This window comes from Symphodus melops (genome assembly GCF_947650265.1).
Source record: "Symphodus melops genome assembly, chromosome: 1".
Taxonomy (NCBI): Eukaryota; Metazoa; Chordata; class Actinopteri; order Labriformes; family Labridae; genus Symphodus; species Symphodus melops.
This window is the reverse complement of record NC_136691.1, coordinates 44,167,026-44,183,245: the sequence shown is the minus strand read 5'-3', so window position 1 is coordinate 44,183,245 and position 16,220 is coordinate 44,167,026. Positions and strand designations below refer to the sequence as shown.

At 38.7% G+C, this 16,220-nt stretch overlaps 1 protein-coding gene across 2 annotated transcripts in view; it reads left to right on the top strand.

Moving 5' to 3' along the window:
* The window catches only part of adamts3 (ADAM metallopeptidase with thrombospondin type 1 motif, 3), a 134,509-nt gene that overhangs the window by 87,315 nt on the left and 30,974 nt on the right, over window positions 1-16,220 (top strand). For both annotated transcript variants that reach the window (XM_079351085.1, XM_079351084.1), the window contains exons 9-15: window positions 63-206; window positions 2,412-2,544; window positions 8,211-8,324; window positions 8,834-8,979; window positions 12,276-12,451; window positions 14,004-14,137; window positions 14,657-14,780. In XM_079351085.1, coding sequence (XP_079207211.1) covers window positions 63-206; window positions 2,412-2,544; window positions 8,211-8,324; window positions 8,834-8,979; window positions 12,276-12,451; window positions 14,004-14,137; window positions 14,657-14,780 — 971 coding nt within the window. The remainder of the gene's footprint in view (window positions 1-62; window positions 207-2,411; window positions 2,545-8,210; window positions 8,325-8,833; window positions 8,980-12,275; window positions 12,452-14,003; window positions 14,138-14,656; window positions 14,781-16,220) is intronic.

The following is a 16,220-nucleotide window of genomic DNA, read 5'->3' as shown; positions in this document are numbered from 1 at the left end:
AAACATCAATTTGGTGTCCTGCACATGTATAAAACTGTTCCTGTCTGTCCCTGTGCAAGCAGGTTAGGGATGGAGCACGACGGCCAGGGAAACCGCTGCGGAGACGAAACTGCAATGGGAAGCGTAATGGCGCCTCTGGTTCAGGCGGCCTTCCATCGATACCACTGGTCCATGTGTAGCGGACAAGAGCTCAAGAGATACATCAAGTAAGGGGCGGACTGTTTCCAAAGAATTTTCTTAAATGAGGAGAATGAAATGTACCTATTCATCAGACTCAACAGCTCTCTTAAATAATCAAGTCATGGTGAAAGGTGGCAAAGTGCAGTCTTGATTAAATAAAGCAAAATTGCAAAGGATTTGCTTTGCAGTTAAGCCAATATGAATTAGTTTTTTTAAAGACAAGATTTGTAGGAATTGGGCAATGTGTCAAATGGTCCAGTGTAGTTGTTAAAAGCCACAAGTGTAATATTTCATTAATCAACTTAAAAGCATAAGGTTTAGGATAAGTAGCTAAAGTTAATGGGTCGATGCATGGATGGTGTTTAAACAAAATATATTTTATTTTATTCCAAATTTAGGTATGTTTTTTTAAATGTGTAAGTTGTGTAGTGTTTCACTGGTAGTATTTATGTTCCATCTTTTTGGTTTTGAAAACCAACATTACTGTAGATTTTTTGAGAATTATTTTTAAAGCACTAACACTGTAGGATTTCTCGCATTTGAAATATGTTCCTTTACATCAGACAGTATCTCCCTATAGAGTGCACACTGAGAGGCTCAGTGCATGCCTCCATGATCTGGGTTCAGTTCAAACACATTATGGTTTCCCCTCAGCTGCACAAGAATCAATGCCTAACCAGCAAAGTTCAGTAGAGCATGGCCACTAAACTACTGATGGTGTATATAGTGGAGATGACAACTGCAATGTGTATTCAGTCGGCATACAGAATACCCTTTCTTAAAGCAGCTCCAGGCTATATAGGTGAATCCATTACAGGGAAAAATCATTACATTGTGTGGAGAGTATAACTGCAGAGTGATAATGATGGATGGCAATGTGAAAGGTTTGTTCTGAGGACAACTTCAGAAGTGAGTCTTTATAGTTGTTTAAAAATGATTTTACACTCTTTAAAAAGCTTCTTACATTTAAATAAAGTGATCTGCGTTTACCACCTGGACATATGGAGCCAAAAAACATAAATACATAACTACTGTTATTACACCATATCTAAAAAGCTTTTAGTGCCACTTTGTCAGGATATTATCAGGTATCAAGGTGGTTCATGTTTAAAAAAGTGAGCACTTCGGAGCTTTATAACAACAAAATATTCTATTATGCAGTGTTTAGCACTGAGATCTACAACAAAATGTTGAATATAAGATGCTCCTAATCTGATGTTGAGTTTGATTTGGTAAGAACACATGACACATTATTCATTGCTATTGTTTAAATTCACCCTCTTTTTTCATCTATGCATATCAGCACATCACAGGGCAATCCACACCCTCTCTAAACACTGCAATTACTATAACAATCTAACTGTTTTTATACACAGCAGCCTGCTCCATAACTATATTTATATTGACATCTTTACAATCTCAATTAGACAAATGCCTCCTTACTAGTGTGTAAAGTTGTGTTTTATGTATTAAAAGTTTTACACGTGTCTGTGTTTTCTGCAGATGTTTTAACATTCATTTTCAAGCCCTAATGATTGTGCAAATAATAACAGTTGAAGCAATTTCAACAACTCTGAAATAAAAACTGTCATGGCAGGAGTTGTGAGTATAGGACAGGAAAGGCTTGTTTTTTGGATGATTGATCAATAAGTAAGATGAGTAAGAAAAGTACTGATATATTTGAAACTTGGAAAATAAATTATACTTTACACTCTTCATAGATGCATAAACATGACATTTTTTAAAATTTCTTGTGATTTTTCAATTTTCACATATTTTTTACAGTATATAATTATTATTATAATAATAATTAATGGCCCCTTTTCAAGATAATGATTCAAGATCTTTTTTTCTTTTTTTTTCATTTATCTACATTAATGGAAAAGACTAAATGCTTTTGTCCTAGTCCCAATCAGTGTGTCACATAAATATAAATAAAAATCACCCATTCAAAAAGTATGATGGGTCACAAAACAAAAAAAAGATCGCAGTGGGCAAAATAATTACCAAACTCAAGATGATTAAACAGTGCTTCATAGATCGATCATCGCCAATCCAATCCAATAAAATAGTCTTTATTAATACTAAATTCATCAATTGATCAGATAAATAAGAAGGATCTGTTATGTTTGAATTAACAGCAGCAAACAATAACAGCAGCATCATTTTCTTGTGAGCAGATCACCATGGCAAGGCTTCATACTTTTTCTTCTTCTTATCACTCTTTGAAGCACGTATGACTGTCTTTTGGACGACCCCTTCAAACACGACTGGCCACAGCTTCCTGAACTTCCTGGCATCAACTATTCCATGGATGAGCAGTGTCGCTTTGACTTTGGAGTTGGATATAAAATCTGCACATCAGTGAGTACGAGCATCAGGCTTTTTTTTTACTGACCAGTTACCTGCACAGTGTGTGTTATCCCCTCAAAAATGTATGTCACAAGGGTGGACAAGAGAAAAGCCAGAATGAATTATCTCCCTTCTCCACCTTTTCAGACAGTCCCTTGTGGTCTAAATGAAACATCTCTGCTGTGCTTTGGTCAAAATGTAACATGAATGAAGCACCAGATGAGGTTTGCAAACCTTTATAAACCAGCTCACTCAGAATGCTCCATTTTAGTGAGTGTGTCTCTTTAATTAAAAGACCCCCCCCCCCCCTGAGTTTTCCTGATAGGCCTCACCCCTTCACTAGCGAGAATAAAAAATTGCAAAAGTTTTGCTCTTTTGAAGGGTTTTTATAGTTAGTTTAAATATATTAAAACTGAAGTAAATGGTTGAATGTAAAAAAAGGCCGAATTAAAAGGCTGATAAGAAAAAAAGTAAATAAATTGCAGCACCAGAGGAGGGACTTGACAAGAATGTTGATTGATTTTAGGTCAGACACAGACACATTATGCTCATTTAAAATCAGACATAGTTATCAGTGGATGAGTTATCTTGGGCTGCTATCTTTGGAGGAAATGAGTTGATACTTTATGAAGGAGGTATATCTTTTCAAAGTGTTAACACTGTTACCAATAGCATGGAGCTCCATCAAACATTCTAAAAAAGTACTTCACTTTACATAAAAAAAAAAAAAAAAAAACCTTTTAAGATCAGTATATCTCCTATTTAAATGTATTTTAGAAAAGGTACATCAACTCACTCACTCTGTATTAAAAGCACTACTGCACTACTGTAAATAGTGAAATACTGTAGCATGGTATTACGTTACATTGGTGGATATTACCACATGTACCTCTGTGGCCCTTCACACTGATGGTAGATCAGAGTGCTCTGAAGAGGTCTGCTGGATCAATGCTGAGGAGTCCCACCTGACAAACAAACATCATATTTAATTATATTATGTTTACCGAGTAAACACAATCTAACGAGGATAAGCTCACAGCAGTGTATTGATTCAAGCCATGTTTTTAATGGATTCACCTCTGAAAACAACATTGGTGTCAGATAATGCTTAGTTTTTTTTTCAGCAGCTAATGAACAAGAAAAGATAAGCATTTTCATTTACATATAAACATAATGGATTCACCTATTGCACTGTAAAGTGAAGAACAAATCCTAAAGCTGTCATTTCATTGCAGAGGTCTGCAACTAACTCACTTCACTTTGTACCGCTCTAATAAGGATGGAGAGGTAACTTCAAGAAATGTCTTTGTTAATTTCTTTATATTCTGTTACCATACCGTATTAATGCCAGAGAGAACATTCTGGTTAAACTCCGTTATTGAGAGACATGCTACGTAAACACACATACTATAGGCCCAAAACACACACGTCCATAAATAGGACCAATGGACATGCACTAAAGGAGAGATATCAGGGCTGGGCTTATACACAGAGAATTGTATTTTTTGTTGTGCATACTTCCACAGTGCACAGACAGGACACTGGAGATACCTTCTGTTCCATCTATTTCAACAATATGACACATTTAAGATTGTTGTCATGACGTTGCACATGTGAATGTCTTCAACAACTCCAACAATCAGTTGACAACCTTGTCTCAGGCTTTAACTTAAACTCATCTCCAAAATAGGCATGTGAAAGATAACAATAGTCTATGGTTCAATCATGCATCATACAGCAATCATATTCGTCCACGTGTTCCCTTTTCCTTCAATTTTTCTTATTGAAGTTCCATGCTCAAATCTTTCTTGATAAATCACAGACTGCTGTCAGCAACTTCTTCCACTCGCCTCCATCTGACAAATTAGTATTTTTTTAATGAAAAATAGGACTATAAAAGACTGTTCTGTCAGACTATATCTTGTAACCAGATAAAGAAAAAAACATGCACTGCACATTAAATAAGTATGTGATTTATTCATGTCTATATACTATAAAGAAGTAAATCACTGCGTGCGTGCAAGTGTGCGTTTGAGCAGCAGGCTCATATGTTGGTTTGTCTCAGTGTGCCCCAGCGACTCAGCCATGACAGCAGGAAGAGGAGCAGTAAAAGTAGCTGTAGCTACATAAAACACGCCTAACACTCATAGCATAGTTTTTATACATGAATGATGGATAAAACATTTTCCCACACTGTGGCGGATAGCCCTCTGAAATTTACTCGCTATGTTGCAGGGAACCGTATAGTCCTGCACTATCTGGTGTGCTCTCTCTCCTCCCACTGTATCTCTCACTCTCTGCTGTGAGCGGCACTTTTATCAATAAATGAATATTTACGTTTAAACAGGTTGAAAATCTATGTTGGCAGCCACCCAGGTATCGTCTATGTGTGGGAAACACTTCTTTTGAAGTTGTTTAATTATTTTTGTGCTTTTATTCTATTTATTTTGGAGATCATCGATGCAAATATTCTGAAATCTTGGAGAGAGAGTGGAGAATGAGATGCGGAAAAGGAGCCAAAGTTCCATTTCCAAAACTGGTTGAAAAGATAGCCTCCGTACAGTACGTGGGGCGAGGACTAAACGCTATGCTCAAGCCACCTCATGTTAACATATTTAAACCTGTGTTGCTACCATAGGTGCTCAAAAATCTCCATCTGCTCAAACTTAATCCTCAACAAACCCAGTCTCACAGTAGTTTGTGAAATGAGGTAGTCACAAGATTACATGGAGCCTAACATGTATGTAAGAAAATACGCTATTTATTACACTGCATACTTCTTTGCTTAATTTGTGCTGTACTGTAGCACCAGACTGTTCCTCCTTTTTTTTATGAATCAATTTCTTTTTAATATTATTAAAAAATCTAAGATTTTTTTTAATTTATTTATTTTTTTAAATAAAAACTGATGTATATCAATAATCAGCACTGTGCATTCTTTGCCTTTTTTTGGCCGTAATATGGGGAAAAAAACAAGGTAGTCTACTTGTTACCAAATTATCTTTGTTTGATGAGTATATTTTAGAAAAGGAGTTTATGAGTATCCTACGCATGCATTGATCTGTATTGAAAATTTGGTTATTTTTTTTCTTTAAAAACACACACACAGATACATAGAGACCAACAGGATGGACAAGTAGCTATTCAGTTATGCTTTACTGTCATATACACCTCTAATTTATTACCACAAATATTTGTATTTAATTTGCAGTCCAGTGTTGGTCTTTAAACATTTGAGGTGAATTAGCCTGAATCAACCAACGTATTTCAGCTGTGTAAGTGGGTGTCTTTCGAGACTCTGTTTGAAGCCCATGTAAATAAAACACAAAGCCAGAACTCCAGTCTGAATTATTGAGGCAACAAGTGTTTGTAATTGCAAGCTAATAGCTTATTCGGCCGTATTTCTTTTTTGTCACAAGCTAAACAGAGGTTTTGTTTGTTTGTTTGCAATTAAAGCCGTTCAATCTGGCTGATTGTCTTGTTGTCTCTGCAAACACAGAGCCACTTGCCCAAGCGCAATAGGAATTCAATTCTGCAATGTTCAAGTATTTTGGTTGATCCATGAAGTCCTAATAAATCAGATGGAAAGAGAAAGTGTTTTTTTAAAACATTGACCCCTTTTATTAGAGAACAAACTCCAATTTCAGAGTCTTTTTCTTGTCTTGCTTCAGCTTTTTCAAGTGAAATTAAGTTATTTAACATGTTCACCATGTTTATTCGGGTGTCTGCTGCAATTATACTTTTATATTGTTTATCAGGTATATAAGACAGCACATCTAGTTCAACAAGACAGTAAATAAAAAACAGTAATTCCTTTGTTAACTGATCAATGTGGGTAATACAGGACCTAGAATTTTAAAGTCTAAACATTGCAGGGAAGATAGTTGCATTTGAACAAAAGTTGACTAAACGTTGAAGCTTGGTGAAACAGGGTTTGTGTTTAGCATTTCCAACATAACACAGTTTAGAACGGGTTGAATCCAATAAGCACGAAATATTGGAGCAGAACTTGAGCTATGTAACAATGACGTTGGTAGTAATATCTGTCCAAGCAAGAGATCGTTGACCACATTCACAACCTCATGGCGGACTGTTGAAAGGATAAAGGAACGGTTCTTCAAAGCCATTTTAAGGGCTCATGTTGATCGCAAAGCCTCTGGGTATAGAGACACTCCAGGCGGCTGTAAGTCCCATTTATAAGTTTGCTTAAATCAATCAGATTATGTGTTCTAATTCTTGAAAGAGGCGTTCGACTGCCTTCCCTGGAGAGGTTCACAATAAATTGTTCCCCCCAATAAAGGCTGTTCATAATCCACTCAGCTTTAGTGCCTCTGATAGTGGAGTCCACAACACTTGTAAACAACAACTGGCTCTGCGTGCTGTCAGCTGTCAGTGAGATAAAAAGGAATAAGACTAGGAAATTCTGAGTGAAATGTTTTTGAGTAAAGCTTCCTCTTCTACCTTTTTTTTCACTATTTTTCCTCTGTCAGCTTAATCGTAAACATTCTTGTGAATGCTACATCTGGGGAATACATTGGGCAAAGATCTCCAAATGTCCACTTGTTTTCACTGACAAAGAGATAAGAATTTTAAATTCAAAGGCCCTGTGGGGGGGGTACTCCGAGAGTATGGGGTTCGGTTCCCTTTGCTAAGGGCGGTCCGGTCCTTGTATGACTGGAGCAGGAGTCTGGTTTCCTATTGCCGGCAGTAAGTCGGACCTGTTCCAGGTGTACGTTGGCGTCCAGCAGGGCTGCCCTTTGTCACCGGTTCTGTTCATTACTTTTATGGACAGAATTTCTAGGCACAGCCAAGGGCCGGAGGGGGTCCAACTCGGGGACCACAGGATCTCGTCTCTGCTTTTTGCGGATGATGTGGTCTTGTTGGCTCCATCGAACCCGGATCTTCAGCGCGCACTTTGCGGTTCACTGCCGAGTGCGAGGCGGCTGGGATGAGGATCAGCACCTCTAAATCTGAGGCCATGGTTCTTGACCGGAAAAAGGTGGCTTGCCCTCTTCGGGTCGGTGGGGAGTCCTTGCCCCAGGTTGAGGAGTTCAAGTATCTCGGGGTCTTGTTCACGAGTGGGGGGAAGATGGAGCGTGAGATCGACAGACGGATTGGTGCGGTGCCTGCAGTCATGCGTTCGCTGTATCGGTCCGTCGTGGTGAAGAAGGAGCCAAGTCGAAAGGTGAGGCTCTCGATTTACCGGGCGATCTTTGTTCCTACCCTCACCTATGGTCATGAGCTTTGGGTCATAACCCGAAAGAACGAGATCCCGGATACAAGCGGCCGAAATGGGCTGCACCCTTAGAGATAGGGTGAGGAGCTCGGTCACCAGGGAAGAGCTCGGAGTAGAGCCGTTACTCCTTCACATCGAGAGGAGTCAGTTGAGGTGGTTTGGGCATCTGTTCCGGATGCCCCCTGGACACCTCCCTCGGGAGGTGTTCCGGGCATGTCCCTCTGGGAGGAGGCTTCGGGGTAGACCCAGGACACGCTGGTGAGACTATGTCTCTCGGCTGGCTTGGGAATGCCTCGGGGTCCCACCGGAAGAGCTGGAGGAGGTGTCTGGGGTGAGGGAAGTCTGGGCGTCTCTGCTTAGACTGCTGCCCCCGTGACCCGACAGAAAATGGATGGATGGATGGAAGTATGCTAATTTCTCAAACCTCTTTTCTCTGTTTCAGTTTCGTACGTTTGACCCTTGTAAACAGCTGTGGTGCAGTCACCCGGACAACCCTTATTTCTGCAAAACCAAGAAGGGTCCACCTCTGGATGGAACAGAGTGTGCTCCTGGAAAAGTAAGTCTGTCTTTTAAAGAATTGGCCAAAATATGCAAAAAAGAAGCCAATAAAGGAGATTTTTTCTTTAGCCACATGAACGTATCCAGGGTCCAACACTGATCTTTGACGACGAAAGTCTGGCTAACACTTGAAGTTCCAGTATGTAAATGTCTTGGATGGGTTGAGGAATGCAGGCCAGTTACATTTGTCATGCCAGCCTGGAAAATAAGAATAAAATAACCTTAGAAAATTATTTTATTGACTTGGAAATTTGACACACGTTTGGAAGCACATTGTTGTCTATACGGTACTTGTGGTATACTACATCTAAGTTTCCCTTTACTTGAACTGTGGAGCTGAACATGAGCCTTCAGAACATGCTCAGAGCCAAAGAACACATCCAGTCCTGACCATATATATTATATCATTATATTAACATTTAAAAAATATATGAGAATGTGTTTTTTTTTTTGTTTTGTTTTTTTGGCTGACTTTTTCTTTCTCCTCAACCCTTTCCACCTGAGCAGTGGTGCTACAAAGGTCACTGCATGTGGAAAAACCCTAATCAGGTCAAGCAGGATGGTGCCTGGGGCTCCTGGAGTAAATTTGGTACCTGCTCACGCTCCTGTGGAACTGGAGTTCGCTTCCGCACACGTCAGTGCAACAACCCAGCGTAAGTAGAAAATGCTCCAAAACCATGGCCTGATTTTATGTTTCGGAAAATTGACTTAGATATGTGCCCTCTTGCCATGAGTTATATAAGAAGATTAATCCAACTGTGTCTTGTGCTGATACATTTCACTTTACGCATCCAAAGTCAAAGTTCAACAGTTTTATGAAATCCAGTTGCAGGCACATTTTCACTGTGAGCAAAGACATTATGGCCATGAGTTGTTAGTGCACCTTTTTTTTCCCATCCCATTCTCTTCAGTGCAAAATTAAAAAAATCATAACCCAAACAGATTTATTATTAATTTTGACAACCTGCAGCCCGAATCCAATAATAAAGTAATGAGGTTTATATGGTCAAAATCTAATCACCTATTTCTGTCTTTTAATTTTTTTTTTAAATTTTCACAAGGGAGGCCAGTCAGCTTGCCATGTTATATATGATGGTCATCATATGGCAGGTATGATCATATTGAGATATTTAAAAACATATGTGTGGCCATTGCTTTCACAGATAATATGAATGAAGTCCAGTTAGTGGTTAATGCTTCCAATTGGCGTGTAGATTTAATTAGTCAAGAGCATTTGCAAGGCAGCTGTGGACTGAAAACCAACTCAACCGATTTTCAACTCAATTTTCTCTCCCCAAAGGGGCCTATTGTACAACAACTTGTGTAAACATCTTTCACCAACACAAATAGTAACAGTGGAGTATTACACCGTACTTACCCCTATAAGAGGACACTTCAAACAACTGCAATCAGCAAAACACAACAAGGCCTAAAAGTTGCTCTCAAATTAACACACTAGATGCCAAACCATGACACTGTCTGATTTTCTTAACATCTAAATATAAAACACATACAAGGTTTCAGGCACACCAAATTGTGTATGAATATCCAAATTAAATGAATATTACTGCAGTGCTGCTGGGCTAAATTGCTGTAATGCCCCAATAGGTGGCATTATTTAACAGACTATTGGCTGCATTTAAATACATCCCATTTATGTTAGAATTTAAAGCAATAAAGACAACAACCAGGAGTAATCATGCTCCCCAGAATAATATATATATATATATATATATATATATATATATATGCTGAAGTCATGAGATTTTTGTTTTATTTTAAAGATAATAAATAACAGACAACAACATAATAATTTGATAACAAAAAAAAAAATGACAACAGCCCACATTATCAGAAGGGCGGTCATTTCTCTGTCCATGGTGCTGAAGCAAGATGACAGGGACAGATAGCCTATACATCACTTTGTGCATGAAATATAAAAACAACATGGAGTCCCCAATAGTGATGGGGTTAGGAAGCCTGCGTTCTTCCTGGTGAACTATCTCAACCTACTTTAGATCATAAAGCTCTAGATTGTTCTTACTGCCCCAGGTCACATGATGGTCAGTCTCCCACCTGTAGGCAGAATCATCCCCACCAGAGATGATTGTTGGTGACATCTCCAAACTATAGGAGCTTTACAAATTGGTGAATGGATGTTCAGAAGTTAGTATAGAGGGAGAGCAGAGGAGAAAGAATTTAGCCTTGAGGGCAGCCTGTGCTGATGGTCCTGCTATCCAAGACATGCTTACAGCTTCACTTGCTCTCTCCTGTCAGACAGAAAGTCTGTGATCCTCCTGTACTATAATAATCAGATAGCACCTGCATGACATGTCTTGGTGTCATCCACCTCAACTGCAATAGATGTTGCAGTGTTCATTTCTTTGTTTTTTCCTGAATTACATGAGCAGTACCTTCTATTATATTATTCTGAATTTGTTACGATCTCCGACTGGATCGGACCCAAAAGCACCACTCGTAAAACAAGTTCAAGCCAGTATCCAATTTAATAAACAAGTGACAGTGAGGGGGAGGGGGTGATGTTTCCAGGAATCCCAATGGTGAGGTGAACACTCGGTCCGAGTGTGATGTGAGTCTCCAGTCCCGTAGTGCAGTTCCTTCTGAGAAGATCAGCAGGCAGTGAGCAGGTAGTGACGAACACACACGAATCCAAAAAACACGACGATCTAAAGTGAGGAAGCACAGAGGAGTTAGTTCCCAGCTTAACCAAGCCAGATAAACATGCACAAAAGGCTGTGATCCACAAGAACGCTACTACCACACTGGTAGACGCAACGATCTGGCGCCGAGGCAGAGGAATCCCAGGTTTAAGTACAGCCAGGTGTTGATGAAGAGATTAGGTACACCTGGTGCAGCCAGCACCCAGGTAGCCACGCCTACAGCCAATACACAGAGACTAACAGGGGAAAGAAACATGAGGATCACAGACAGGGAATACAAACCACACAAAGGGAAAGGAGGGACCTGCCATGATGGAATCATGACAGAATTGTCTTTTACATGCCCGTAGATGTAGTGGTTGATGCTAGATGCTCTGACAGATTGCCCTTGTTGCAGGAGCTTCTGGCTGATGTGTCCCGGTCTGCTAGAGGCCGGTCTGCTAGAGGCCCCTGAGAATCAAAACAGCAAAAACATCAGTCTTTTCAGAATGGCGAGACTTGTGTTAGTTATGCATGACTTCAAGACTTTGAATGCCTCTCTATGCTCCATAAAAGGTTTATTAAATCCACGAATCCTGTGCTCCATTGATTGTTCTATGAGCTGGAAGACCGTTCAAACAAGAGACAAATCAAGCTCAAAAAAAAAAAAGAAGCCATATTAGCTTGGTATTCCGAAAGCTGAATTGAGCCATTCAGCTCGAGCATAGTTCACTCCACAAAAACCTAGCTCGCTGATAGGAGGTCACAGCAGTGCAGGTCGAGTTTCTTTATGACAGCATTTGATTGGTTAGATCCCAGGCTAATTTTTCTGTCTCCTGTAGTAATGGTGCTTCAACATTGTCTTCAATCTAATTGGCTTATACTATACATTCACATTGTTTTCTTCAAGGGAAGCCAGAAGGAGCTGGCCTCCTCTAAAAAAAAAAAAGCATTTCACTGACTGCCAGACAGAGTACAGGGCATGAAGTACACAGTGTGACACACTACACTATCCCTACTGCAGAAGACAGGATGCTTTACACTCAACCAAAGCTGATGCATTTGTGAATGGAATGTGTTGGCAATACAAAATGAGGAAAAAAAGGAAAGACATCAGTGTATATAATTCAGACCTTTTCATTATTTGGAAGATATTATGGGGAGGTAATACTTCCTTTGGCTTTGGAGGCCGGATAATCGATCTATCTTTGTCTATCTATTGCACTGCACAGAAAAATGACCACCAGTCAGATGAGCACCTTTGTTGTTCGTCTGTTTCCTTCCCTCAGGCCCTCAAACGGTGGCCAGGACTGCCCGGGAGTGAACTATGAGTATCAGCTGTGCAACACTGATGACTGCCCCAAGCACTTCGAAGACTTTCGAGCCCAGCAGTGCCAGCTCCGCAACTCCCACTTTGAGTTCCAAAATGCCAAACACCACTGGCTGCCCTACGAGCATCCCGACGGTAAGCCAAAAAATGTTACCAGATTGTTTTGTTTCAGTGTGAGGCTGGAGTGTTTTTTAAAGCCAAAAAGAACAAAACAATAAAAGGTCTCTCAGCCAGAGCAGGACATGGATATTCCTTATCATTAGTTATCAACAATTTCAACATAGTGAACATTTTGTGATTTTGTGTTTTCTTTTTTTTTTAAGCTTTTGTATTATTTTGCACTCTCTGCCCTTTTCGGTCTCCATCCACTATGCAGATTTTAAAACCATTCAAGCAAAAAATGTGCCCTTTTTGCAAAGGTGATATCCTACCCTAAGCATGTATCTATTTCAGTCTCAGTTCTCTATCAAATATAGCCTTTTATACAGCTTTGCTTCATCGAGCCATTTGTCACTTATTGCACCCAAGTTGATCTGAGTTTTGAAGGTCAGTGAGGTAGAAAAGAAAGTCAGACAGCCTGCTGAGAAACTATAGTGAGGCGAGACTGTCAGTAGAAATCCATTGAGATAAATAAAGAGCTTTTATGTGGACATCAGTGCATTTTATTAAAAAGGTAATCAAACCAGTTATATGGTTCAAAAAAAGATTTATTTTTATACATGGACATGTTTTGGAGTGTTAATTTAAAATGAATGTAACTGCTTACGCATTATGTTATAGATTTGTTTATTCAACAACTTATATTTGGTATTCAAACATACATAAAAACTTCTTTATCAAATTGTGATTTTGTAAAATACAATGTAAAACTATAAATCCATATACCAATGCATAGATTGTGTCACATTTCATCCATCTTTAACTTAATGAGAGAAAAGATCAAGTCATTGATCAAAGACTATCATGTACAGTCAACCACACATTTACTCTTTAAATAAACACTTTAACTAACCTAAAACAGAGCAGCTGTGTGATAAAACAAGAAAAGATGAAACTGGCAGATCTTATTTCACTTGAAGCTTTTGCCTCAAAAAATCCAAAAAATCATTGTGCTTTGAACTTTGTGTCTTTGAACTGCAATCAGTGATCACAACGTCTGCCCTTTATCTAAGAACCCATTTGAACATTGAAATTGTTGTTGCTTTTAACTTATTGTTTGTTAACTGTTTCTTAATCTAGTAATGTTTATTAAGACGTGTGCTGCTGCCCTCCTTGCCAGGTCACCCTTGTCAATGACATTGTTGATCTCGATGAGTTACTTACCTGGGACAACCTTTTCCTGTATTGAAATGCCAATAACTTGTCAAAATTGCTCATTTTCTCAAATGGATTCAGAACCTTTGAGCGAATGATCTGTATTAGGGTTGGATGTTGTGTTTTTACTTTTAAACTAATTGTTTTAATCCCTGCAGCAATAACAAGAGGTAAAAAGTATTAGCTTATAAAAAAGATTAAATCTGTTTAGTCTACCAGATGCCAATTAAAACAAATTGCCTGCTTGAAGCTGACAAAAGGCGTTGTTGGCAATAAATCTCTCCAGTATTTTAATCACCCTCCATAATATCCTTTACTTCCAGGACTTATTAATAACCTTCCTTCAACCATCTAATGATCTATTGAATTGCAGCCAACAGGAGATGCCACTTGTACTGTCAATCGAGGGAAACCGGAGACGTAGCTTACATGAAGCAGCTGGTGCATGATGGGACGCAATGCTCCTACAAAGACGCTTTCAGCATCTGCGTGCGTGGGGAGTGTGTGGTGAGGACTTGTTTACAGAACATGTGTTTGACATATTAAAAGCCAAATGAGGTTATTAAGGACATTACCAGCCTCGGGAAGTTTGATAGACATTTTACTACACAGAGTGATGAGATCCAGAGAACTCATGCAGTGCTCTCTTAAAGGCAGCAATCATGTATAGTTAAACGTTTCTGTTAATGTTATGATTCAAATATGTGTGTTCAGAGATTTCTGTTAGTATCAGTTCATTAAATGATTGAATATTTTAATGCAAATCTTTTTTCATGTAAATTTCAGTTTTTTAACCTTAAAGAAGTTTAGATGAGTTAACTGAAGCTACAGGCCCAAACATTTAAACAGTACAACAAGTGAAGAAGGAAACTGTTTTGGCAGGTATAGCCAACTTTCAAATAATACCTACAGTACTAAACTGGAAAAGTGAGATGAAGACTTGTGAAAAGGTATCAAATAAAGGAAATGCGTAAATGATGTCTAAAAGAGTGTCAAGTAATGCATGTTACTTCTGTTGGTCTTCAGAAAGTTGGCTGTGACAGAGTGATCGGCTCTACCAAAGTTGAGGACAAATGTGGAGTCTGTGGTGGAGACAACTCCCACTGCCGCACCGTTAAAGGAACATTTACCAGGACACCAAAGAAACCTGGTGAGACAGAGAACATTTTACATTAATTATTTATATATATTTACCATGAACATTTTTTGCTTTTTTTAAGATTCACGACAAACTGCAAGTTTAGTTAATGCACCTTCTACTCATTCTGCAATCTATTTATTTTTGGGAGAAAGATTTAAACCATTACTCCTTTTTCTATTTTAAAGGCCTGTGTATGAAGTAATAAGTGAAGGCAACACGTTGAGGCAAGCTTGTTGACTGTTTTTTTTTTTTTTTTGACATTTTCATCTCCATAACTTCTAACCCATTGACTTACACTTGAAGAAAAGGACTGGTGTTATCCTATAACCAGAGCTGGGCACACATTTGTTGAGTGTTTACTTCAGTTTGAACTCTTTATTTCAGTTAATGTTTAACAAAATAACATGTTTTCATTAACTGTGCCCAGCTCTGCCTATAACAGCTTATTTTCAAAATCCAGGTAACATTTACAACCATCCAAACTTTCTGTCTCTTCTTTCACTCATCTCATATCTTCTGTGGTAGAAAATAATACATTTCTTTGGCATAGAGAAATACAATATATCAGGCTTTAAATACTCTTGACATTTAAAGATTTGTTGGACACAGCCATATTAGTTTGCTCATTTATGAGAGATATAAGGAGACTCACGGAATTGTGTATATCTCATCACAGAGTCAACTGGTTATTTTCCGAGCAGAACAGAAGCAGCTGGACTGGAATCTATATTTTCCTGACTTGAGAGATATTGACAACATTAGCACTGCAATCAAACATCTCATAGGAAGTGCAGCATTCTTCCTGAGTACTCAATATGAGAGGCAATACTTGGGCAAATATATATTGAAGCTGATTACACCTACAGCACAGTAAATCAGTACCCCTCTATGCATGATGCAGATAGTGGACACAGCAAACTATGTACCATCTCCATGGTGTCGTCACACCATAGTGAGTCTTCTAGATAAAATCGATTTAAAAAAGAAAAAGCAAATCAAAAGGTGTCAATGTGAAGCATAAAAAGTCCAAAAAGCAAAACAACAACAATCCAGAAATCGCAATTATCAAATAAACTCAAAGGGTGAGGTCTGAAGAATCCAAGGAAATGTGAAAAGATCCAGAACAAGAACAACACAGGGTTTAGAAAATCAGCTGGTATGAAACCTTGAGCAGAACTAGACTCACTGAATAGCCATTTGCCGCAATTATGTTGTGCTTGTACATTTTGATAGTAGAGATGGCAACTGCACACAACACAGGCTGTAGTGTTTGTGATATTGGTTTAAGAACGTGTAATATTTACAAAGCAGCAAAGTAATAATGGACTTGTCCTGTTCCATTAACACCGACAACTGTAAATGCATGAAGACTAATAATGTCAATCATGGCAGTTGGAGTCAAGCATCTCTATAATTAAAATGAATGATTGTGAAATGATATATAGAGTG